General features: G+C 37.2%; 1 protein-coding gene and 1 long non-coding RNA gene across 3 annotated transcripts in view; one reads left to right on the top strand and one right to left on the bottom strand.

Moving 5' to 3' along the window:
* Pdcd6ip (programmed cell death 6 interacting protein) overlaps nt 1–16341 on the bottom strand; it is a 75838-nt gene extending 59497 nt beyond the window's left edge. For both annotated transcript variants that reach the window (XM_005317339.4, XM_005317338.4), the window contains exons 1-3: nt 15989–16341; nt 5149–5203; nt 3351–3420 (exon numbers count right to left, since the gene is read on the bottom strand). In XM_005317339.4, the coding sequence (XP_005317396.1) occupies nt 3351–3420; nt 5149–5203; nt 15989–16197 (334 nt within the window). In that variant the 5' untranslated portion in view covers nt 16198–16341. The remainder of the gene's footprint in view (nt 1–3350; nt 3421–5148; nt 5204–15988) is intronic.
* A 36-nt stretch (nt 16342–16377) lies between these two features.
* LOC120891447 (uncharacterized) lies at nt 16378–20007 on the top strand. Its single transcript, XR_013434362.1, has 2 exons — nt 16378–16738; nt 17446–20007. It is a non-coding gene; the product is annotated as an uncharacterized LOC120891447 (long non-coding RNA).
* Nucleotides 20008–27920: the final 7913 nt, after the last annotated feature.

Below are 27920 nucleotides of genomic sequence, written 5' to 3' on the forward strand. Positions count from 1 at the left end.
TTTTTTTTTAACAATTTCTCATGTCTGAGAGATTTTGAGAACTTTTTGGTTCTTATAATTATATTTATATTATAATTATATTTTCCTTTATGATTTCTTCTATCACATCTAAACTTAAACCAGGTATTCTTGTAAATATTTAGCACTTCTTTCTTCAAAGAGCAATTTTTTTCTTAATATTCAACTCTTATTTTTCACGTGATTGCTCCTTTTTCACTAAGTTTTTCAAAATGAGTAACTTACCTATAAATATTCTAACATTTAAACACTTGTTTAAAATTAATTTAAAACCCGACCTCCTAGAGTTAACCAGTTAATTTTAGAGTATTTTCACAAACAGGTACACATATGTTCACATGCAACTTTTCACAAACTGGATACTACACCATACTTGAATTGCCTGGAATGCACAAGTCCAAAGAGAAGGAATCACACTGGATTCTATATGAAGTATGTCCCAAGCAGCCCAACTCAGAGGATCCAAGGTTGTGCAAAGCACCAACTCTGATCTGTAACAGGCTTTTTATTTAATATTCCGTGGCTTTAAATGTCAACAAATATATACATTTGCATTATTGTGTTTAGTCTTCTAAAACTGCACAATGTTTTTTAATACTTTTAGTTGTAGATGGACACAATAACTTCATTTATTTTCTTATGTGGTGCTGAGGATCAAACCCAGTAATCAAACCCACACATTAGGCAAGCACACTACCACTGAGCTACAACCCCAGTCCTAAAATTGTGTAAGATTTTAATAATAGGTAACAAGACATTACTGAAAGACATTTAATTTTCAATTCTTGCCACTAGAAATGCCTTAATTAACCACTTCCTGCTTTATTTATGCTCTTAATTTTTTTGCTTTTCACTTCTAGGAATTTGATTCATCGCTCAACTTATCTTACTCAAGAATCTCCTAGTCTCCTGTCATCTGCTCTTATTCTAACAATTTGCTTAAATCACAACAGCACTAACTTTCTTTTCTTCACTTTGCCTCCCTTATGGCATAATGCTCCCTTGGTCCCTAGATCTTTCCTTCAACTTTTCATAACTGAGCAACTCATATTTGCTGAATTAACTTCCTCACCTCTTATCCACCTCTCAAACTGACGAAATTTGGCTTTCTTTAGCATGCACCTAGTAAAACCTTTCTCTCTGCCAAATTCAGTTAACTTCTCCAATCCCACTTACTTCTGCCACAATAACTTAATGCTTCAACCTTGATGATCACCAGAGTCACCTCAAGATATATTCAAAAACTCTAATTCCAGTACACCAACTTAAAATCTCCTATCACATCTGGCAATCTGTATCTTCATCTTTCAAGATATCCTTGTTTCTTTAACATTCCCCAGCAATTCTAATATGCAGTCAGGTTTGGGAACAACTGAACTATTTCACCTTTGAAATGCTTCCAGAATTCCCTTTCTTGTCTCTATTCTTTACTGGTTCCTCCAATATCTGAAAGCTTTTTCTCAACCTCATTCCCAGAACCTCTTCCTTTATTTCCCCTGAAGACCAAATTCCCTAGCACTGGCTTTCATACTTTTCTATTATCTGCCAAAGGGGATAAATTATTAGCACCTAATGACAACTGTTCCCAAATCTACATCTCTTTTGAGCTTTAAATCTATTGTTTACAAATGCAAGAGAAATTTCTACCCAGAAATAACAGAAAATTCAACCTTTCTAATAAAAGGAATAAATACCAATATGTGAAACCAAATTATAAATCTCAGCATCAACCCAATAAGACTTTAAAAAGTCAATCTTTGTAATTACTAAATCAGCAATAATAGTGCTTTTCCTCATTGATCTATTGGGGAATTCAGTAATATAATAAAGTAAGCCCCTCCAACAATGCCTGGGTATAGTAAATGCTCAATAAACATAAGCTATTAATATACAATAGGGGAAGGCTGGGAGTGTGGCTCAGTGGTAGAGCACTTGCCTAGCATGTGTGAGGTACTTGGTTCTATCCTCAGCACCACATAAAAAAAATAAATAAAATTAAGTTATTAAAATATACATATGAATGTAAACAACACATAATATATATACAATACATAATAATACATACATATATAAATACATAAACAATAGGGTAAAGTACCACCAATTCAGGACTATAATGTTTGCAATTCTTCATAATTTATTTTCCAATATTATCACTCTTCATAATCCCCAATTCACCTTATGGTTTTGAGCAATAGCCTTAATTATTATAGTATGTATTATATATAATATATATTATTTTACATATTTCCATCTCCTCACCTGTAAGTATATGCCTTATAGATACCTTACATTAAGATAGTTATATAATATCCAATATGTAAATATATGAGCATATATAATAATATCTTTTAAGATACTTAGTATTTACTATATCTTATACAATGAGTATATACCAAAGCACTTTAAATACATATGCCATGTTAGGTATATATATTTGGTTATAAATATCATTTTCTGGGGATGAAGCTAAAAATATAGCTCAGTGGTACAAAATATATATAAACATTATGTGATGTGTGCATGTATCGTGTTACATCTTTTATTACTCGCTGCAGCTAATATTTATTGAGCATTGTCCCAAAGGCTCTGCATGTTTTCATTCTTTTAAGCCACATAAGAACTCAATGAGATAAATAATATTAGCCTCACTTTACTGATGAGGAAATTAAGACACAGAGACAAAACCTTGCCTGAGCTGGCAGATCAAAAAGCCTTCACCTTCTGACCTTTGGTTATGATGTTGTACTTGTAATATTATTTTTTACCTGGAAAAACAAATTCATCCTTTAAGATCTAATTTAAACATTGTTGCTTTAAATAGGTAAAATTAACTTCTTCCTTATCTATGGTCCCAATTTGTGCACAGGATGATAAACAGTCATTTCTCATTTAACAACAGGATACATTCTGAAAAATGACTCATTAAATGATTTCACTGTTGTATGAGCATCATACTTACACCCACTAAGACAGCTACAACATCACTAGGAGGCATAATCTTATGGGACTACCATCACACATACAGTCTTTCATGGACAAAAATATCACTATGCAATATACATTATATATTGGTAGTACATACAGAATGATCAACTATCTTCCCAATCAGACTGAATGCAACTATCTTATCCATTTTCATAACTAGGACAGTGCCTGGCAAGGCAAAGGCTCTACAAATATTATGTAATTGCACTTGAAGTTTAGAAGAAAATGACATGTAAAAAACTTTAGTATTTAACAAAGAGTCATTAGGAGACAATTTTAAAAGCCTAAAACAATACAAAAATAGTTAGGACAAGTTTCCTATCATTTCTATTAAAACTACATACCCAATTTTACAGATCCTCCAAAAAGTGAACCTTTATCGAAAGCATCCTTCCAGGTAAATGTTAAACAGATCTGGACAGAATGGGAAAAGATAGAAAATTATTTTGTCATCATAGATTTCATTAAATATTAAATCTCTTTTTTTGGTACCAGAGATTGAACCCAGAGGCACTTAACCACTGAGCCACATTCCCAGTCCTTTTTAGTTTTGGGGACAGGGTTTAAGTTGCTTAGGGCGTTGGTAGGTTGCTGAGGTTGGTTTTGAACTTGCAATCCTACTGCCTTAGCCTCCTGAGTTGCTGGAATTAGAGATGTGCACCATCCACCTAGCTCTTAAGTATCTTTTGAAGAAAAATCCACAATGAAGAAAAGGACAAAAGTTCAACCTGTCTAAAACATTATCTCCTTATAACCAACCCAATTTCTTTTCCCCCTCTGGACAATAATTTTCTTTAAAGTAAAGTACTGGCACTAGGTTATTTCAAAATGGTCATTCTATATCAGTAATCATAAACACTATCATTCATCTTCATAAACACACAATGAGTTAACAGAACAAGCACTACATGTTTGTCAAACAAACAAAGATAAACAAAGGCAATAAAGTAAGTACTACAGGTTTTCCAGGAGATAAAATTAAACACAACTATTACAAAAGTAGGAAAATGGTTTCTCAAGAGGATGGGATGATATTTTACTTTTTGATCTGAGTGCTTGTTAAATAAGCATGCACACTTTGTGAAATTCAAACTATACATATGATTCATCCTCTTCTCTGTAGAGCACTACACCTAAAATTTTACTTGGTGGAAAACTACATCTATCTCTGCTTCTAAACTAAGTGTAACAGTTATGAAGGTTAAAAAGAACTTAGTCTCATTTAAATTATTTATTACAACCTAATAAAAAAGTTAACTCTGGATTAGGTAAACCTTCAAACATACAGAAAAATAAAAAGAATAACATAATGAATTTGCATGTACCCATCAGCAGCTTTAGCTTTTTACTCTTTTTAGTTCATCTCCTCCCTAACTCCTCCTCCTACCACCACCACCCATTCACACACACTTTTCTTCCTGGAATATTTTAAAACAAAATCTCAATACCTAATTATTTCACCTGTAAAAACTTAAATACAAGGACGTTTAAAGTACTTTTCTTATACTGTTTTAAAATTCAGAAATATCCCAAAGGGACAGGGAATATAGCTCAGTGGTATACCACTTGCCTGGCATATATACCTGGGTTCAATTCCCAACACCACCAAAAGAAAAAAAAGTACCACAAAGTTTAAAACTTTTATAAAACTATAAGAAATTACAAACATTTTAAATTTCCAACAACTAGACTTTAAGAGAAAATAAAGCTGACATGTTTGTAATGTAATATCAATCATAACAGCCATTGCAACTTTTTTATGCAATTGTAATTTGGGCTAATAATTTTTAAGGAACTAAGACCAATACTTTCTGAATTACATAGCTTACTTCTTAATCCTGTAAAAGGGGAAGGACACAGAATATTAAATCAATCAATAAACAGTTCTTCTTTTTATATAAAATGAACTCCACTGCTCTACATGAGCCTCAGAAGTGACGGGGGAACTACATGAATCAAATTTCAGGAGTCTTGAGAAGCACATACGTTCAGATCAGACAAATCTAAATACTTCTAGTTTATATAAAACCAGCTAAACATAGTAAGGAGGTATCATTGATCTCAATAAAATGATACCATAGGTGGAAGGAAATGGGTAATTTGCCATTACCACACAACTTTAAAACAAAATTAATGGCTTACCTGATTTTCAGAAAATGGGAATTTGGGTTCAATGGAACAAATCTGATCATAATATCTAAAAAATAGAGCAAAGTTAATAATTAGCAGAGGTAAACATGACATACATTTATATAAACACAAGTGATTTAAAAGTATACAAAAATTCATGTTTATGCCAGGCGTGACAGCTCACACGTAATTCTAGCAACTTGGGAGACTGAGGCAGGAGGATCACAAGCTTGAGGCTAGCTTCAGCAACTTAGTGAGAATGTTTCTAAATTTTAAAAAGGAATAGGGATATAGCTCAGTGGTAAAACACCCCTAAGTTTTATCCTCAGTACCACCAAAAAAAAAAAAAAAGAAAGAAAGAAAGAAAAAGATTCATGCTGACTTTAGTAGCCCACAAATTCAATTCAATCAGTTATTTTAAGTTTCATGAACATCCTCTCAATGTGTAAACCAGGAGCTAAAATATACAAAATGAAAAACTGTGAGAAAAAAACGATACCTACCACCACAGACAATATTTATCAATTATTATTGCCTAGAAATTAACTAACATCTTCCCAAGAAACTATGTATTTCTTAAAATACTCTTTTTTTATTAAGATACTTAAGTTTATACCCATTGGACAAATTACTGTCTCTGGCAAAGTGATTAAAAATAGGTTTACAAACTCTCAAAATGTTTTAGGTATGTCCACTTCTTTAGGTTATGTCACCACTACCATACAGCTCATCAAAGTTCACACAGTTCATCTCTTTCAGGGAAACTTATCTAGAAGTTTCCTAAACAACTCCCATTTCCTTTCTCATTTTTTCCTAACTATTCCAGCATCAAGAATGATAAATAAACATAAAGCAGTCCTCTCCCCTTGACAGAGTGAGCTTTTAGCCAACAAGTCTGAGAAGAAAGAGAGTTAAACCCAAGCTTTCTAAATGGCCTCTAATCTTTCTTCCTTCATTTATTCTCTTCTATCTTTCCATGCCTTCATGGACACAATCTTTCCAGTGGTTATTTCTCGGGGTGAATTTTCAGGAGGTAAGCAAATAGGAGAGGCAAGCAACATGTCTAAAACAAAGCTTTTGATTAGCATGGCCACAAGTTAGATTACAAACAGGAAAAACTGGGCAATTAAGTAAAAACATTTAAAGATTGGAGCCAAGTTTCTTTCTGTCAGAAAAAAAATTATAAATATGTGAAGAGAAAAGGCTAAAATTAATTCTGTGGGTTTGAACTGGATTGGAGATACCAACGAGAACTCTTTTTTTTTTTTTTTTGTGGTATTGAGCTACATACCTAGCCCTTTTTATTTTTTATTTTTAGAGTCTTAAGTTGCTGAGGCCCTTGCTAAATTAGCTGAGGCTGCCCTCAAACTTGTAATCCTCCTGCCTCAGCAACTGAGTCACTAGGATTACAGGCATGCACCACCACGCCCAGCTGTGAGCTTTTTTTTTTTTTAATTTTTTTTTTTTTTGGTTGTACATAGACAGAATACTTTTATTTTATTTACTTATGTTTATGTGGTGCTCCTGAGGATCAAACCCAGTGCCTCACGCATACTAGGCAAGCGCTCTGCCACCAAGTTACAGCCCAGGCCACTTGAACTTATTTTTTAATATCACTGAGATACAAGAACATATAAAATTGTCTATGTATTTCCAAAATATATATGCTGAGGACCTAGAAGCAATTATACCTCCCAATAGCAATAATCTAGTACCCAAATAATATCCCACATTAAAAGGAGCCACTGCTCATTAAAGAAATAACTGATTCCAGAGCAGAGACTGAGAAAATTCAAGAGTCAAAAAACTAAACTTGCTATGCCAAAAAGTGCTGAATTACTCACAAAATGATGGGGACATCTTTCAAAAAACACAATTTTAAGGGACTCCTAATAGTCAAGTTTAGAATAGTTTAAATAAAATAAGTAACAGTAACAAATCATAATCCACTGAAAAAATAAGAAAACTATTCTGAAGTAAATAAATAGATGAATACAGAATAGAGGTCTACCTTACTGTATAATGCCAACTAATAAATCTAGAAAAAATGATGGAGTTAAAGGAAAAAAAAAATCACCATTTGGCATCTTTCAGAGCAATATCTGATTCTGGTAAGATTCATCAATGGATACTAAAAATAATGAAAGTTTCATGAGAAATAGGGTAGCATACAGTCTCAAAGTAGCTCTCTACAAAATACTTATTAATTACAGTATAATCATTAACTGTAAAGTCAATGAATCTGGCAAACACCATCCTAGTGAAGTGATAAAAACTAATACTACCATCAAGAGGACACGACAACATCACATATCATCGAGAAATATGACACAAGACCCTTTTGTGGACTTCCTATCCCTATTGTGGACATTCTACAAAGCAACAAAACTATATTCTTCAAAAATGTCAAGGTCATGAAAGACAAAACTAAGAAACTATTCCAGATTGAAGGAGACTAAATACCCTAGATAAGCTCCTGTATCTATAAAAAAAAAAAAAATGGGAAAATCAGCAAAATGTGAATGAAATTTGTAGTTTAAATAGTAATATTGAACTAGTGCCAATTTCCCGATTTTGAAAGTTCAAAGAGTTATGTTACGTAGGATAGTATCCTTATACTTAGGAAATAAACTTCAAAAGTTTTAAGTACTGAAACCCTTTAATGGAATCCCTTATACTTAAAAGTGCATTCAAAGTTTCTGACAAGGTCTTGAATTATCTGCCCATCATGCTTATCATGCCTTATCTCAGGATATTTGTTTCATAATCAAGTCACTAAAACATACACCCTCCTGTCTCAGGACCTTCACACACTTTTTCATCTGTACCTGAAAACATTCTTCTTCCCATTTCCCACTTTTTCTGTCTAGATTAATGTGCCTTCAAAAGAAGACTTCATGCATTCATTCCATGTATCTAACACTTCTAGGACATGAGAATTCAGCAATAAACATTTTTAAAATCTTTGCCTCTGTGGAAGTTTTAAAGGGAAAGACAAAATAAATATGTTAAATATATATACACATACATACATATACGTGTGTGTATCTATGTGGTATAGTGCTAAGTGCTATGGAGAGATAAAGAGGTAAGAGGGTGTTATGGTTTAGATATTAGGTGTTCCTCAAAAGTGCCTGTGTGAGAAATGCAAGAAAGTTTATGGGTGAATGATTATGAGAGTTTTAAATAATCAATGTATTAATCCCCAGATAGATCAACTGGGTGGTAACTGTAGACAGGCAAGTGTGGCTGGAGGAGGTAGGTCCTTGGGGAATGCCTTTGGAGTATTTTGTACTTGTAGAATGGAGCTAACGCTCCTTCTCTCCTCCAGTCCCTCATTCTCTCCCCCTCCCCCAACCCTCTCCCCCAACCCCCTCCCTCCCTCTCCCTCCTTCTAGGGTGCCAGGATCTGTTCTGAAATGTCTTCTTCCACCACACCCATCTGCTCTGATGTTCTCCCTCATCTAGGGCCCAGGGCAATGGAGCCAGGCCACCATGATCTGAAACCATGAGTCCCAAATAAATCTTTCCTCCTATAAAATTGTTCTTGTCAGGTCATTTAGTCACAGCAACAACAACAACAAAAAAAAAAATTGACTAAAACAGAGGTATAAAGTATATGTAATGGAGTGAGGTGAAAAAGCTACTGTTTTAAGAAAGTAGTCATTTGACTACATAACTTTAAAAAAAAAAAAACAGCATGAATAAAGGCCTGAAGAAAGTGATACAGTGAGTCAAGAAAATAAGAAAGTAAGTCTAAGGAAAAGCAAATCCAAGACCCTGGGACAAGAGTGTGCCTGAGAATGTACCTGGCATGATAAAAAGGCCAAGAGGGCCACCAGAGAGCAAGCACGGAAGAAAATAATAGATGAACTCAAAAGAAGTAATGATGTTTGGAGTACAACTGTAAAACTTTTAGCTTTTACTATATGCAGTAAGAGGATGAACCATTAGAGGGTTTGAACAAAAGAGTAGCATGATCAAGTTTATTTTCATAAGAGTCACCATGACTATTATGTAGAAATCTGACTGCTAGTACGCAAAAGCAGTAGAGAGGTCAGATAGTAAGCTACTGCAGCTACCCAATCAAGAAATGATGCTAAAACATGGCGGTGGCAAAAGTTAATAAAAATCAGTCAATCTAATCCCCTTTTTTTAAATATTTAATTTTTGGTTGTAGATGGACACAATACCTTTATTTAATTTTATATGGTGCTAAGGATTGAACCCAGGGCCTCAGATGTGCTAGGTGAGCACTCTACCTCTGAGCCACAACCCCAGCCACAACCTAATCCCTTTTTAAAACTAGTTCCCACAGACCGGGAATATGGCTCAATGGTACAACTCTTGCCTAGCATGCAAGAGGCTCTGGGTTCAATTTCCAGCTCCACAAAAACAAAAACCAAATTAATAAATTAGTTCCCCTTCCATTTATAATCTCTTAAACCCTAAACATTTCCTTCATAGATTTCTCACAGTTTATATTATTTGTGAGATTATGTTTATGTGGGATTACTATTATATCTTTTCTCTTGAACAATTCTAAATTCCATGAGAGCAGATGCCAGGTACATTTGCTCAGTTTTGTTGCTAGTCCCAAGCAAATGAATTAATAAAATGCAAAGTCCCTGAAAAAAATAAACCTAGGATTAAGATTCTCTGTTTTGAGAATGAACAAGAGCTACCAAAGTATAAGCCCATAAAAAAAGAATAGCAGGTAACAATGGACTGAGTCAAGAAAGTACCTAACAATGTGCCTGGCAGAGCAAAGAGACCAACATGACTACAGAGTAAGGTTTGGCAAACTTGTTTTGCCAAAGAAAAAGCAAAATCATTTTTTTTTTTTTACTTTAGACAGTATCCGCCCAGTACCTTTTTTACCTATGTTGGGCTACCTCAGATGCTAAGTGTTCTAGGTACACAGCTGTTCAACTGCCATCAGCTAGAGACATTCTCCAAAGGAAAAGTACCCAGTCTGTTAGAGGGGAACCATGAAGAAAGGAAGGAGTGGCCAACACGATCAGTTTCATTCTCTGCTCCAACAGCACCCAAATTTGAGCATTCTCTTCTCTCCTCCAAGAGAAACAGACATTTTAACTTGGCTACCTGACACAGCTGGCTGGAAGCAAGGTAATTTTCTGAGTTATCAATTCCCAGATTAAGATTCCAAATTTCAGGGCTGGGATTGTGGCTCAGCAGTAGAACGCTCGCCTCGCATGTGCAAGGCCCTGGGATCAATCCTCAGCACCACATAAAAATAAATAAATAAAAGTTATTGTGTACAACTACAACTAAAAAATAAATAATAATAAAAATTCTTAAAAAAAAAAAAGAATTCCACTATTCAATGCCAAGCCACTGCCAAACAGAGCACTCAATGTGTGGGTGGCACTACAGCAATGCTTGGTAGCAATCAAGGACAGAATGAAGATCAAGCAAAAACCCCAGCTAGGTCTCTAAGGCTTTCAGTGTTAGACCACTGGAGTGGAACCCAACAAAAGCTACCTAGCTGGAAAGGCCTTATTTTGCTGACCACTACTATAAAGTAAACAGGGAAGGAAGTAGCAGAAAATGAAGATATTTGCTCTGCGAAGAAGAGAAGAAAGAGGAAGAAGAAAAAGAAGTAGAAGAAGGAAGCAGAAAGGACAGTTATTGGAAATCAACAATGTCTGGCCAGTATGGAGCAAACCCCAACAAAACAAAAGAGATCAACTAAGGCTTTGCAAAAGGAAACAGTGGTTGCTACCTGCGGTTATTACAGGCAAAACACTGCTCCTAAAGAAACAAATACAATAAGCTACTCCTTTGATATAATTCCTCTATATATCAACCCATCATGGTTCAGCCTACATCTCAGTATCAGAGTCCCTAGAAAGGGAACCCAGAGAAATCTACCACACACTTTTCCTTATCATTTTAATGGGCTTTTCCCTACCAGCCTAGAATACATATCTCACAAAGTAGACCTAGGCTGTAAGTTGTCCCTAAGTAGGAAGGTGGAAAACCAGTATGCTAAGCCAGGAAGGTGACCAAAAATATATATATATATATATAATATATAATTTAAAATGTGATATAAATAATAATAATAAATAATGCTAAGAATTTTATCTTTATAGTTTACTTTAGAAATAATTAAAATTTTTTAAATGTTTATTTTTTAGTTGTAGACACAATACCTTTATTGTGGTGCCAATACTTTTATATGGTGCTTAGGATTGAACCCAGTGCCTCACACAGGCTAAAGACGAGCACTCTACCTCTGAGCCACAACCCCAGCCCCAGAAATAATTTAATTTGAAACACTTATTTAAAATTTAAAAACCAAAACAAATGGTATGATGCCACAATATGCAGAACTCAAGTCTTCAAGTCTTGAAGTCGTTTTTTTTTTTTTAAAGAGAGAGTGAGAGAGGAAAGAGAGAGAGAGAGAATTTTTAATATTTATTTTCTAGTTCTCGGTGGACACAACATCTATGTTGGTATGTGGTGCTGAGGATCGAACCCGGGCCGCATGCATGTCAGGCAAGCGCGCTACCGCTTGAGCCACATCCCCAGCCCAAGTCTTGAAGTCTTGACAACCCTGAGTTTAAATTCCAACCATGAGTTTTAATTCCATTTCTTAGAGGTATGACCATGAACAAGTTATTCAACCTCTCTAAAGTAAAGATAATTAATATCTCCCTTATATGTGAGGAACAAATAAAATAATACAAACAAAATGTTGAAATAGTGCCTGGGTAAATAATATGTATGTGATAAATGCAGCTATAAGTTATTACAACTATGTAAAAGTAGTTTTATATGCAATCCACTATTCTATAAAACTCATGCACTTCAAAGCAAATGTATCACAGCTTAATTTACAAATCTCATAGGGAGGGCTGGGAGTGTGGCTTAATGGTAATGCTCAGCATGGGAAGAGCTTTGGGTTCAATCCCAGCAACACACACACAAACACCAAAAAAAAAAAAACACAAAAACCCTCATGGGGGGAGAAAACTAGGAAATAAATACATTTCTTTGAAAATAACAAAAATGGAAATAGTTGAAATTACCATCAGAAGTTCTAGTTTTAAAAAAAGTTTTAAGAGAAAGATATAAGGATTAAGAAACACCAATCCACATTAGCCAAATTCCTATAACTCTATACAGCTCACCTCTGTATTAGGGCTATGTACTTCTGACCAGCAACTAGAGGGAGAAACAAGAGACCAGAGAAACTAAGCTGGAATTATGAACTAGAGTTTACAGAACCTTCCTGAATCTTATTTTCATACTTCATTCTTCACCCAATTTATCATCTGAAAAATCATTAATGAAGCACTGCTGCAGCAGAATATGAGTAGAAAGCAAACAGAGAGTCAGGTCCTTAGCCAGCTTCCATCATAAAGTCAATATAAGAGTTTAAACCTTTTGGATAAATCAAAGGGTTATACCCAATGATAAGATAGTCCTGATAGGCTACTTTATAGGCCAGTAACATATAAGTAGAATGTTGTGAGGCGGGTTCCAGATGCTCTCTTCCTCCATTCTACTGTCTGGAACTTGGGTATACTTGTCATCTTGGACTATAAGAACCAGAACCATACTCTAGCTTTTACAGAGGCGAAAGCTGGAAGGAGTCTAAGCTCCAGTGAACTCCACAGAACTACCACCCCTTGACTACCACAACTACCTACCTGCCAACTTTTTAGACAAGAATAAAATCTTAGGGCTGGAGTTGCGGCTCAGCAGTAGAGTGCTCACCTAGCTCATATGAGGCACTGGGATCGATCCTCAGCACCACATATAAATAAATCAAATAAAGGTATTGTGTACACTTACAACTAAAAAAAAAGCTTTAAAAAAAGAATAAAATCTTAATTTAATTCACTGATAATTTGGGATCCCCCACATAAAGTTGAACCTAAACCTTATACAGGTGCCATTTGCAGATTCCCAACCTCCATTCACACTGATCAAATTTTAGAAAGCTGATGGCAGACTTTTTCATGGAAGGAAACAGGAAGCTTTCTTTCTAAAGAAACTTATCACCACAAAGTTTGTGGTGAAATGCTGAAATGTGCAGCTTCCAAAATAAAAGTAAAGCAAAACAGCAGCGTTCCCATGTGATCACCATACAGTTCAACATTTTCAAGGCTGTTCTACTCAATTTTTAATAAAAATCATTTTATAAAGGATAAAGTTCCTTTAATATAAATGATTTTTAAGTAAGCATGCTTATTAATATTGTACAAATAAATGTTTATCTTACAACATTTAATCCAGCATCTACAAGTCAAGTATATCATTGGAGTTTTGTATGTGGAGCTGTGTACCAGCCCTTATTAAGCTATCTTCTACTCTTTAGGAATTAGTTTAAAACTTCTTTTTCAAAGTTCATTAGTTTAAAAGTTCATTAGGCTAAAAAGTAAATGTTCAGTTTACACAATTATCAAAAATAATCATAAAAATGAGATATTCTGCTTAATTTGAATATCTCACAACTGTTTGATTCAAAACTATCTTATTTTACAGTGTATATACCCATAGAATTTTTGTACACATCTCCATTAAATATTTTAGCAGCCTGGAAAAAGTTTATCAACTTACCCTAATTCCACAAAAAAGGGCAAAAAGGGCAAAAAAAAAAAAAGTTAAAAACCTTAATAGCTGCAGTAGGAGAGGACCATACAAAGGTAACTAAAGAAACACAGTTTCAAGGAAAAAGTCTCTGCAATAGCTCCACTACCTAAGAACAGTTTCCACATACATGCCTGGTTGGAAAACAAAGAATCCCAAGTTCAAAGATAGCCTCAGCAACTCAGTGAGGCCCTAAATAAGTTAGCAAGACCCTGTCTCAAAAAATAAAAAGGGCCGCAGATGGGGCTAAGTGATTAAACACCCCTGGGTTCAATCCCTAGTACCAAAAAAGGAATAAACAAATGTTTTTTTAAAGTTCCTACCAGCATCCTATCTGAAGCATTATCCAATATCCTCCTTTGTCAGTCTTAAAATCCTGTGCCAACTGCCCCTGAAGACACCAAGTTCCTTCACCACTGGAACCAAACCTAGTCAACAAGGTTTTTACAGGTTCATTATACCACAAGTATGCTTTATTAATAATACTAATTGGGGCTGGAGTTGTAGCTCAGCGGTAGAGTGCTCACCTAGCATGTTCGAGGCACTGGGTTCCATCCTCAGCACCACATAAAAATAAATAAAGAAAATAAAGGTAACGTGTCCAACTACAACTAAAAATATATATATTTTAAAAAAATACTAATTGAAAATCCTCATTAAATCTACATGTAAAAACAACTTTGAAGATTTTTTAAAATAGGTTAATTCTAGAAAAATGGCCTAAGTATTCCTAGGTTAACTTTAAAACTGTTTAAGTTGCTGTGTGCGTTGGTGCACCCTGTAATCCCAGCAACTGGGGAGGCTGAGGTAGGAGGATGGCAAGTTACAGGCCAGCCTCAGCAACTTAGGGAGGCCCTAAGCAATGTAGCAAAATTCCTGCCTCAAAATAAAATATAAAAAAAGGGCTGGGGATGTGGCTCAGTGGTGAAGCATCCCTAGGTTCAATCCCCATAACAAAAAAAATGTGTTTATGCTAAGCATCAGACTAATGATTCTTACAGTCCAACAGTCTTGGCTCTAAAATTGACAGCAAGTAGTCATAATCTCTGAGCAATCTGTTTAATATCTCCTCCTTTGAGGAACCAACCCTTCCTCTGTCCAAACTTTTGCTTTGATCTATGAGGGATGGAAAAGTTAAACCAGCTGTTTAACCCAAAAGTCATTAAATTAGCCTATTTCCCACCACCTATTTCCCAAAAAGGGGTACAAACAGAACAAATAAACGGCCTCCATGGACTTTCAACAGAGCTAGGAGAAAGTCTACTGAGTGTTATGATTATTACATTTACTATAAGAGCTGCTACTGGGCCATCTCTCTCTAAGAAGACAGCATCATAGAGACAGATGATCTCCAGTGATGTCTAAACATAATGAATACATTTAGACATTTCAATTACCAGAGTCTTTTCTTAACTTAGGCTGGTTAAACCTGGATTTCTGCTATTCTACTACTTGCACCCTAATATACTTCCTCTTCTCCTGTGAAACGAGAATGTTAGAGGAAATGAGATCATAAAGTGCCACAAAAATGCTGTCATGGTTAACGTAAAATACCAAAAAAAAAAAAGAACCTTTTTTAAATACAGAATGAGGTCAATATGCATTTGCTAAAATAACAACTTATTCCATTACTGTGCATACCTGTTTGTAAACAGATTTTAAAACATACTTTGAATGTTCCATTGTGTCACTCAAGTTTTACTTCAAATAACTGTAGCTCCTAACTTCTAGAATTATTCATCCGTCGTTTAATAACTTTGAATTTAAGACTGCCCACTTCAAGTGAACCACGTAATGAGTAATAAACAGACACTTGCTCCAAGTGTCCCGATTCCCCCACTTCCCTCAAGCAACTACTATTATGAAACCTAAATGTGGATCAAAAAGTCATAAGACAGTGACAGGAAAACAGGGGGAGAAGGAAGTCTTCAGTCTGAGACATCAAAAAGTGAAAACTAGTTGAGTAAAGGTGACAAGAGAAATCAGTACGTGGCAGACTATTCCTCCCAAGTATCCAGCCTTGGCAACCAAAGGGCAGGGTTACCTCCGGGCCGCGGGGCCGGTGGAGCTCACCAGGAAAGAATGCAGACCACACCTACGCTCCTGCCCAAGCTGGGGCGGGGCGGTTCGGCCTGGGCCACCGGCTCCGGAGAGTGAGGAAGGAAGGAGGCGGCTACACTCAAAACCTGACTTCAACACCCGCCCCCGCCCCCGGCCCCGCGCCCACCTCAGGAGCGTTTCCAGCGCTCCCTCGTGCTTGTCCAGCGGGCGGCCGAGGGCGGCTCGGCGCAGCTTGCTGAGCTCCTCCGCGGCGCGGCAGTACTGGGCCTGCTCCTCTCCGCCACTCGGGTACGTCTGCTGGATGAACTTCACCAGCGGCTTGGCCAAGTCCACCTCCGAGGTCTTTTTCAGCTGCACCGAGATGAACGTTGCCATAATGACCACCCGGCCGCCGTTCGGGCCAAAAAGACGGCGGGACAGTGATGAGGGCCGAGGCGCGCCGGACACCGGGCGGCGGACGAGCGGACCGACGGGCTGACGGACGTTCGGTCGGCCGGCGCTCCGAGTCTGTCCACTTCCGGGAGCTCCGGCGCAGGCGCACTCTGAGAGACGCGCGCGCCGCACGCGGTCACGTGAAGGAGTTGCCGCGGCGTCACTCACCTGGTTCCCGCTGCGCGGTGGGTTCCTGGCTTAATCTTAAGTTATGGAGGTCTCCCCTTTTTCTTTACTGTCTGGACGGGTGGACTGGACACTTTCACGTAAGAATAACTACTGTTCCACTCCCTGGTGAAGTACGCCTGCTGTACTTACAGCTGCGAGGCTTTTCAATTACCTGCCCAAGACCTTGCAGCCTCCAGGTTATTTTGACCAATGATATTTCATTGAGCCACTGTTGACGGCCTGCTGTGTACATATTCTTGAGTGTACAGGCAACCTGAGTAAATAAGATTCCTGCTTTTTTGCAGTTTACAGTCAGGTAAGGACACTGACGGTAAGGTAAAATATCATAATGATAAAAGGGGAGTTGGTTGCGGGAGCTTGAAATTTAGGATATGTGGTCCCTTGGAAGAATCAGACTTAAATGAGAAAAAAGGCTTTCTTTACAAAGGTGAACTTAAAAAGACTCTTGCAAAGTTCCCACCCTAACTTGGGATATGAAAGAATTCCACTGCTCTTCTTAAGCCCACCCTCCCCCACTGTAGTAGTGTAGCCCAGTGGTTCTCAGACAAGTGATTGTGCACTTGAAGGGACATTTAGCAATAATTAGAGACATTTTTAGTTGCAACTAGCAACTAACAGGTAGAGTTCAGAGATGCTACTAAACATCCTATAATGCACAGGATAGTCCCCACAACAAAGCTTATCTGGCCTAAAACATCAATACTAAGGGTGAGGGTCTCTTGAAAAGCATACTGTTATGAACAAGTTCCAAATTTTGAGAAATATACTGCTGGGGTTATAGTCTGATCCATTTGGAAACGGTAAATTGTTCCAAAGAATGAATGAAGGCTTGTCTTGAGAAGTTAGAAGAAAGCATTGTTGGAGAGCTATCACTGCCTAAGAATAAAGGGAGAGAAGTAAGGAATGGGATAGACCAATGAGGATTGACTTTCTTGAGAACTTTTCCATTAAAGTAAGGAGAAAGTCATTGTAATTTTCTTTGTTGGCCAATCCTCATTAAAGGAAAAGTAAAGGAACAAGACAACAAAGAATGTGAATGACCTCATACTCAGACCTCTGCTGATCCCATGGGAAGAAGCTACATGCTAGGAACTCTATCCAGAGGTTCCAAGTTGTGACCAGCAGCTATATGATTAGAGAAACACACAAGTGAGGAGCAAGTTTAGGTGTAAAACTAAGGGATTTAATGTAAGTTGGTATGTCTGGTAATGTTACAGTCCTCCTACCTCCCATGTACCTTCATCCATTCACCCTTCCCTGATCTTCACCTTGTTATCCTCAACTCTCTTTGTTTTGTGTCTTAAGGCTGAAGAGATAAGGATGTGGCTCAGACCTTAGATCATTGTGTAATGCATTCTCAAGCCCAAGTAGTTTTATTTTTTAATATTTATTTTTTAGTTGTTGAGCACAATACCTTTATTTTATTTATTTTTTTTAATGTGGTGCTGAAGATCGAACCCAGGGCCCCTGCACATTCTAGGTGAGCACTCTACCGCTGAGCCACAATCCCAGCCCCTAAAAAAAACAGCACTATTTTGGCTATTGAGCCAATAGGTTTGCCCAAGATATCAAACTCACCTTTTTGCTGTTTTGAGAGAATTTTTGAAAGTCATCTCTCTTTCCCTAGATGTTGATGAAGAAACATATCTCTGTATGTCAGGGTTCTTGTACACAATAGAAATGAACCATGAATAGTTTGAGTAGGAGAAACTTTTTAGTAAAGCACATCAGGGAGTTCAGAGAATCAAGCTTTAGACCCGCACAGCTGAATATACCATGTTACAGACTGCTTCAGAGAATACATCTCTGCTGCCCCATAGAGCACAAACACTCCACTGCGAAAGGTTGCTGGGCCCTAAAGGTTTGTACCTGAACCTCTGCAACTGCTGCTTCTGGAGATAGTACTTCCATCTTGGCCAGAAGGGTTTCTGCATGGCTCTTGGAATCTTCATGTCACTGGATTCCACAGAGCTGCAATAGAGTCTTGGAAACAGAATTTCTGAATTCCATTTTGAAGGAAGTAAGGACTTCATCTGATGAGATGGAGAATTGCATATTGGAAAGGTTTTCAAAGAAGACTTGCTGCCATAAATAGTACATGTATCAAAAAAAAAAGAAAGAAAGAAAAAGTGCATGTATCCTCTCTACACTGGGAGTTGTGGTCAGCCATCTTGTAGTATTGATGGAGAATTAGCCTAATGATGAAACTGACATACCAGAACTGAGAAAGGACAGTGGGAAGAAACCGAGTGCTTATATGCCTGCTTCTCAATGGTGAATTTGAGAGGAGGGGGATGTTAATGAGATTAAACCCAGAGACACTTTACAACTGAACTACATCCCCAGCCCTTTATTTTTTGAGACAGGATCTCTGGGCTGCGGTTGTAGCTCAGTAGTAGACCACTTTCCTATCATATGTGAGGCACTGGGTTCAATTCTCAGCACCGCATATAAATAAATAAAAAATAAAGGTTCATCAACAACTAAAAAATATATATTTTTAAAAAAGATAGGGTCTCACTAAGTTTCTTAGAGCATTGCTAAGCTGCTGAGGCTGGCCTCAAACTTGTGATCTTTCTGCCTCAGCCTCCCAAGCCACTGGAATTATAGTTGTGTGCACCACTACACCTGGCTTTCCCCTTTGTGTGTGTGTGTGTGTGTGTGTGTGTGTGTGTGTGTATGGTGCTGGGGATTGAACCCATGGCATTTGGCATGCTAATTAAGCAGTCTACCAACTGAGCTACATCCCCAGTCCTGCCCTTTTTATTTTTTGAGACAGGGTCTCCCTAAGTTGCTGAGGCTGGCCACTGGGATTATAGGTATGCATCACTATGCCCAACTGAATTAAAACTGGTTATAATTATAACTGGTTATAAGAAAGATGGAAAGCTGCTCTAGTCCACACAGACCTCAGTCTCTAAACCTCTGCCCCAAAAGGTGTCACCATTGAAACACAGAATGTTGGCTATAATCAAGACCTTTGACAAGATGGAGCTATTAAAACTTTATTGCTGTTAAGTCTGTGGTTCCAAAGTTTACTAACACAAAGGGCTCTTCTTCCTAAAGACACACCTGTTATACTAAAATAAACTTGGTAGGAGTTGAACTAGAAACCTGTTCCTCGGCCAATGATGTTAAATCCGGGTAAGCAGTCCAAGCTCCCTTCTCCTTTGTGTTGAATTTCTCCTGCGTAACTCCTGGTGTCTTTTGCTGCCATCTCAGGTCAGGACCACTCCACTCCCCCTGAAGTGCCATAGTAACATTGACCTTCCTAAAGGAGTAGTTGGATCTCAATAACTTCCTTTCCAGAAGGCTCCTTCATCTTTGGGAAAAATCTTTTTCTCTCAACAAGCTTCAAGCTCTTGAACTCACTGTAACAAAGGACTTGATGAAAAGAGCCATGTTGTCAACTCCCTTCCCTATTTGCTCTACATCTTCCTAATTAAAAGGGATCCCTCAGTATGTCTTCCAAAACAAAGGTGATCTCCACTAGCAGGGATGCTGCTGACACCTGTAAATGGTAGTTTCTCTGCTAATAAAAATTTGAATTACTGCCTTGCTGAATTCTACCTTGTTTATTTTATGGAAAAATGAGATTTTACCACACATGCTATTTTGGCGGGGGGGGGGGGGGGTACTGAGGATTTAATCCAAGAATGCTTTACTACTGAGTCACATCCACAGCCCTTTTTTGTTTTTTGAGATAGGGTCTCACTAAGTTTCCTAGGGCTTTACTAACTTGCTGAGGCTGGCCTCAAACTTGCAATCCTCCTTCCTCAGCCTCCATCTGTAATCCCCAATCGCTGGGATTACAGGTGTGCACCACCATACCCAGCCACATATGCTATCTTCTTTTTTTTTTTAATATTTCTTTAGTTGTAGATGGACACAATACCTTTATTTTATTTATTTTTATGTGGTGCTAAGGATCAAACCCAGTGCCTCACACACACTGGCCAACCACTCCACCACTGAGCCATAACCCCAGACCCTACACTTGCTGCCTTAAAAACCGTTTTCTTATAATAAGGCAGTTCAGTCAACTGGATAAGAATGTCTAGAATGCATCTGCCAGAATTTGAGTTCTTTTTTATTTTTATTTTCTTTTCTCATTCAGAATTGGAACTCTTATCATTGTATGCTGTATGATTCTGGGCTATTTACTCAATATCTCCAAGCCTTATGTTTAGCAACAATGTGTCACATACAAGGAATCATAATAAAAGTGATTCTAACTTCATCAACACTTGAAGGAAGAAGAAAGTTATGTCTTTGTTGGCCATTGTGGCCTGTAATCCAGCAACTTGGGACTTCTGGTTATAGTGGAACTGGGTATTTCAGACCAACCCAACCACCAAACACAAACAGAATATTAAATAAAACTAAAAAATAATAAGATAGGCAAGCATGCAAGAGAGGACATGAGTGTAGAAAGGTCAGCATATTATTCAAGTCACTTTTTTCCTAGGCATTTGCTAGTCTGAAAGAGTGGCAGAAAGGCTGAACTTGTGAAATATTTCCAGAACTAAAAGAATAAAAGTTAGAATTCACAACCTAGTGAAGGTAGAGTACCCTAGTAAACCATCTCTGGCTTTAGACTAGCTTCTCAAAGGGTTGCACCCTAGAATTATAAATGAATTTAAAGTAAAGCAACCTTCACACAGATTGCCACTAGTTTAAAATTACTTGGTAGGCCCAAAATCTCAAACCCTGAATTAATGATCCTAGATTGCTAGTAATCCCAGGAGCCTGGCAGAAGCAAATACAAGTCTTTGGAGGGAGATAATAACATCTTAAAGTTTAATTATTTATACAACTAATTTTTGAAATACATTGTTTAGCAATCAAGTGTAATTAGTCATATGCTATGTCAAGAAAACATGAATAAGAATATAATAACTGACATTAAACACAGTCCTGAAGGCCACAAATATTGGAATTATCAAAGACAAATAGTTAAAAAACTATATTTGCCATGTTAAAAAGAGACAAAATTTTCAACTGAAAACTATAAATATTGTCATGGCAGCTGGGTGCAGTGGTACACTCGTGTAATCCTGGTGACTTAGGAAACTGGGGCAGAAGGATCACAAGTTGAAGGCCAACCCAAGAAACTTAGCAAGACCATGTCTCAAGATATAAAGGGCTAGGGTGTAAGTCAGTGGTAGAGCACCCCTGAGTCCAATCCCCAGCACCACAAAAAAAAAGCAACATAACACTTTAAACAGAAACCAGATAACATTTGATAATAGAACAATACTATAGACCAAATTTAGGATTTGTGAATGGGTTTCCCAGCAGATAGCAAACTGGAAGATATGTTGGAAACATAATCATAAAACATTGACACTTCTGGGAATTATATTTGCATATATAATAATATAAACACTGAGTATTGATTTGAACAACTATTGTAAATATACTGAGAAGATCAAGGATAGTAGGGAAGAAATTGGCAATGCAAAAGAGAGAAACTCTCATCTGCCATAATATGAAGTTGATAAATAATATCTAAAAGTAATATATAATATTTATATATGTAAGTACAAGAAGAGGCAGCTAAGAGTAATAAAATAGTTGCTTCAAGAGAGGAGTAAAAAAAGGAGGAATAAGGAAGGGAAATGCTGTATTTTATCATAACTTTTTCAGTACTGCTTGACTTTTTAAAAATGTGTATGTATTACGTTAGTAAAATTTAAATTAAAAACAAAATAAAGCCATAGGGCTGAATGAGATCATAAAATAGGCAGAGAAAAGAAGAACTAATATCTGAGCCCAGGATGGCGCCAATCTTTCAGGGTCAGATGAATGAAGAGGAGAAAAAGAAATGGAGCAGCCCAGACCATAGGAGGAAAACAAGAGAATCGTATCCTAGAAGCTAAGCAGTGACAAAATTCCCAAAAGAAGAGAATGACCAACCATGCTTCTATGGTGAAATTTGACCATTAAAATTGGTATCATCGGGGCTGGGGTTGTAGCTCAGTGGCAAAGCGCTTGCCTAGCACTGGGTTCAATGCTTAGCACCACATAACAATAAATAAAGACATGCTCTTCATCTGCAATTACAAAAAAAAAATGTTTTTAATTGGTATCATCAAGGATGGCCTTCAAGAGCAATTTTAGTGACATGAAAATCAGATGTAAGATCCAAGCGAGCCTGTCAGGCTGAAAAGTGAGGATGATTAGAATAGCAACTCTCTGGTTATAGAAGATGAATGGTATTCTCATATTGAGAGGATTTGGGACTGAGGAGGGGAGAACAAAATGCTGTGGCTAGAAGCCAGTGAGGCAGAGGAGCAATGTTCCAATTGAGGGTCTTGCACTGAAGCTGGAACAGAGGAGATGAAGCAAAAGATTTGCAAGGACATGATCTCCTCCTATGGAACTTTCTCATCTATGAGGAGCCACTGCAGTTATCTTAAAGAAATTGGACAGTGTATGAAGATTGGACATCACATGTACATGCATGATATGAAGAACCTGGTTATAGTTTCTCTTCCTATCTGCAAATGAATAGGCCCAGAATGTTGTAAGAGACTCTGATTGAATGGACATAAAAATAATACTTGTTTAAAACAAGTTAGGCTATGGTAACCAAACTTTATAGCTAAAATGCACAACTATTTGGAAAGTATGAAAAGATATCTTGTAATTATAGTATGCCCTTATGTTTATGATACTTGATCTCTGTGAATGTTGATATTGTAAACAGCACCAAACTTTGTTTTATTAATTATAAAGAGATTATGTCTGAAATGGCACTGTCTTGTCAGTCACTTCTGTTTACATTTTTAGTTCTGTCCAGAGTGTATTTGTGAAGAGTCCCTTACAATTATGTCTTATGAAGTCAGTACCCAACCACAATTACAGTTAATCACACAACTATTAGTCTATATTTTTAATAAACATACCAATTAAGAAAAAAAAAGAGAAAAGGTTTTGTCTTGGTAAATGTGAACTTTTTTTTCCCCCAAAGGGTATTCGACCACTGAGCCACATCCCCATCTCCATTTTGTATTTTATTTAGAGACAAGGTCTCACTGAGTTGCTCAGTGCCTTGGTTTTACAGGCTTTGAACTCGAGATCCTTCTGCCTCAGCCTTCTGAGCTACTGGGATTATAGCCATATGCCACCACACCCGGCTGTTGTGAACTTTTGTTTATGGTTTCAAATGAAAACATTTGAATGTTGATGGGAAAGACCTATTACTGTTATTATGATATAGGCCAGATACATGATTTTCTTTTAAAGAGAGAGAGAGTTTTAATATTTTTTTATTTTTTAGTTTTCGGCAGACACAACATCTTTGTGTGTATGTGGTGCTGAGGATAGAACCCGGGCCACACGCGTGCCAGGCGAGTGCGCTACTGCTTGAGCCGCATCCCCAGCCCCAGATACATGATTTATATCCATATATTCATAAGGTAAATTCTGTTGGGTCGATCAGCATCTATCAACTCCAAAAGCAATAAAGCATAGTTGCTAAACATCTTAAAGAAAGAATTGTTACTTGTCATTCTCTGCAGCACACAACACACAAACATTTCTTTAATGAATGAACACTGCTCAAGTAGTTGTATTTGCTCTGCCAATATAAGCTCCATAATCAGTCAACCCAGAATTTAAACTTAATTATAAAGCTTCTAAATCTTTTTAATGTTTTGTTTTGTTTTGTTTTGTTTTATATCAGGGATTGAACCTAGGGGCACTTAGCCACTGAGCCATATCTCCAGCCCTTTGTATTTTTTGAGACAGGGTCTCACCAAGTTGTTTAAGGCCTTGCTAAATTTCTGAGACTGGCTTTTAACTTGCAATCCTCCTGCCTTAGCCTTCCAAGTCACGGGGATTACAGGTATACACTGTAACTGCACCTGGCAAAAGTTTTTAAATCTCTTTAGAGAAATATATTATTGCTTATATTAAAATATAAGCCTCAAAAATATGAAGCAAACCAGGAAAGTATATTTAACATGAAACAGATTTAAGCAATCATTTATGTTGTTGAAGGAGGTATAAAGCCTCAAAAATATGAAGCAAACCAGGAAAGTATATTTAACATGAAACAGATTTAAGCAATCATTTATGTTGTTGAAGGAGGTATAACATCAGATTCTTTGAAGAATTGAATTAGAATTATTGCAATATAATTCTTTCAAAATTAGAATTATTATAAGCCAAGTTGCAATAACAAACAAAGGTTATAATCAAAGATGTCGCAGAGTTCCAGCAGAGAAGATGCAGTTCAACAAGTTACAGGAGCTTTGAAGTGAACCATTTCAATCTAGCTCCAGATAGAATTGTGAAAATGGTTTGACCAAGTGTGTGGTCCCTAGACCTTCCTCATTTCTTGAACTCGTTTTCTAAGGATTGTCAGTTACCCTGGCCTATCTTCTTCAAAATTAACGAGAAAATGCAATGGTGGTATTATGAAATTATCCCCAAAGATACCCTTAATTCCAGTATCATGGTAGCCTCAGGGCAACCTTCCCAGGCTACAGACAAAGAATGCACCCTTGCTGAGTTTAAATAAGCTCTGTTATTCTCCCTGAAAGAAAAAGACTTGACTGGTTTCTAGCCTTTATGTTTTGCTTTTTCACCCCAGATTTGTGTTTATTGAAAGCCTAGCTTCCTGCTCAAGTAATGTAGTTAGAAATTGACATGGATCTGGTAGAGGAGGTGGTACAGGGAAGGATGACTCTTGTTCGCTATAGACAAGAAGATAATCTCATACCAACTAAATTGGGTATATCTTTGGACAACTTATTTAGAATCCTCTGTCCCTAAATAATGAAACCTGTCCTTTGTAAAACTATGAGTCACCATGACTGTCATTCTGACTAACATTTTATGTTGCAATGCCAGGGAGGAATGAATATTACATTTTCAATCTCATACATTATAGCTAGTGTATCCAGGTTTAATTACTGAAAGGGATTATAGAAGGCACTAAGTTACTAAAGTGCAGTGGAATACAAGACCACCTGTAAACATTGTGGGTATGGGTCTGATGTCTGAAACTGCTATAGCTATCTTGTGTCCATAAGGAAAGTGATAAGGGAAATTTTTGTTGAATTTGGAGTTATGTGCATTGAATTGCTCGATGCATAACCCTGATCCTGCAATACAACAAGAAACCCCAGAAGAAGGAACCAGACATTCCAATACTTCTACCATATGCTATTGGTCTCACAGTGCAACCTTGGTATAACGTGTAAAGATGCTGCACCACGCATGGACAACAGGAGGCAAGCATGGGGGCTGTCTTAGAGACTGGCTACCACACAAGTTCTGCAGTCAAGAATTTGAATCCTGAGCTCTGTGGGTCACTTGATATCACTTGCTTTAGTTTATACATATACAAAATGAAATAATACTAAGTAAAGCAAATTTAAAAATAATAATAGTATCTATTGGATTAAAATATCTAATATACTTTTAAAGTTTATAATATATTTAATATACTTATGGGTGAATTACAGAACATCCAACATTTGCTTTAAAAAAATGGGAGAGTGGAGGAAAGAATGGTGACAGATCGGGGCTGGGGATGTGGCTCAAGCGGTAGCGCGCTCGCCTGGCATGCGTGCGGCCCAGGTTTGATCCTCAGCACCACATACAAACAAAGATGTTGTGTCTGCCAAGAACTGAAAAATAAATATTAAAAAATTCTCTCTCTCACCTCTTTCTCTTTAAAAAAAGAAAAAAAAAGAATGGTGACAGATCAAACAACATATTGTTAAAAAAATATTGGTGATGTTTGAGAGCAGGTGATGCATATGTGGAGAGTGTTCTAGCTCTTTATTTCTTACGTTTGAAAATTTCCATAATAAAAAGTTATGTAATTCCTTATATAAAATGTTCTTAGCAGTACCTGGAACAGTAAGCACTAAAAGAATGTTCGTTATTACTTTTTCAGTGCTGAGGATCAAACCTAGGACTTCTTGCATGATGAGCAAGCGCTCTACCACTAAGCTATAGCCCCAGCCCATATAATTCTTTTTTTAATTGTTTTTTTAGTTGTAGTTGGACTCAATACCTTGATTTCACTTATTTATTTTTATGTGGTGCTGAGGATCGAAACCAGGGTCTCACACTTTCGAGGCAAGCACTCTACCGCTGAGCCACAACCCCAGCCCCCAGCCCATATAATTCTTGACTAGATAAGTTAACAATATTTAATTTTAAATTATCAATACATATGGGTGTAATGGTACTTGCCTGTAATCCCAGCAACTTGGGAGACTAAGGCAGGAAGATCAAAATTTCAAAGCCAGCCTGGGCAATTTAGTGGGACCCTGTCTTAAAATAAAATAATAAAAAGGGCTGGGGATGCAGCTCAGTGGAAGAGTGCCTCTGGGTTCAATCTCCAGTACCACATAAACTGATAAATAAATAAATATCAATTTAACTATAATCATCTTTCTACCAATACCCAGGTAATCTTTGTAACTGCAAAAATGCAGATAAAATTCTCTATCTTGTATGTCATACATCATATGATCCACAAGAGGGAGTATGGGAGCCAATGTTCAGAAACACAAGTAACTTAAATTTTCTATTACCAAGAATGAGAGTTCACTGAGCTGTTGCCACAGAGTTAACAATCCCCTGAGATCAGCATTCTCTCCTCCTTCCTCCAACAGAAAGGTCAACAATATTTCTAAACAGAATCTTCCAGTGTGAGAGGGCAGGGTGAGCTGACTTGGTAATGTTGATGCAGGGAAGATTTACAATGCTTTTGTGGGCCTAATGGAGTGACCTGTGTTTAGCTTCCTTGCAGTGCCAGGGAAAAGGAACGGACTCTAAGAAGCAATTGGAGCAAGACTCGACGACAGAATTCAGAGGACACCTAAAGTCATTCCTGACCAAAATAGCTCTTTATTTTTATTCTGATGCCTGTGATTTCTCTCATTAAGGAGATTTGCCCCCTTAGCAGTTGGCCATGCTTAAAATGCACTTAATCCCTAGATGAAAAGAAAAAGAAGTCTTGGGATTGGGGTTGTGGCTCAGTGGTAGCACACTTGTCTGGAACATGTGAGGCACACTGGGTTCGATCCTCAGAACCACATAAAAAATAAATAAAATAAAGGTATTGTTTCCATCTACAACTAAAAAATATTAAAAAAAAAAAAAAAAGAATTCTTTACTCTCTACCCTCCCAAGGTTTTCAGGTGACTCAGCAGAAGTATCAAGAAAAAAGTAGGAGCTGGGGTTGTGGCTCAAGTGATAGAGTGTTCGCTTAGCACCTGTGAGGCACTGGGTTTGATCCTCAGCACCACATAAAAATAAAATAAAGATATTGTGTCCACCTAAAACTAAAAAATAAATATTAAAAAAAAAGAAAAAAAATAAAGGGTTGGTCACAAGAAGGCAGTCCTGGGAAGAGCCCAAAGGAGACACTGCCAATTTCAGACTGCCCCAGAGTGAGTGTGAGTGATCATACTGAGAGACACTGCCTCATCTTTATAATCAAGGAC

The sequence above is a fragment of the Ictidomys tridecemlineatus genome, chromosome 2, assembly GCF_052094955.1.
Source record: "Ictidomys tridecemlineatus isolate mIctTri1 chromosome 2, mIctTri1.hap1, whole genome shotgun sequence".
NCBI classification, from domain to species: Eukaryota; Metazoa; Chordata; class Mammalia; order Rodentia; family Sciuridae; genus Ictidomys; species Ictidomys tridecemlineatus.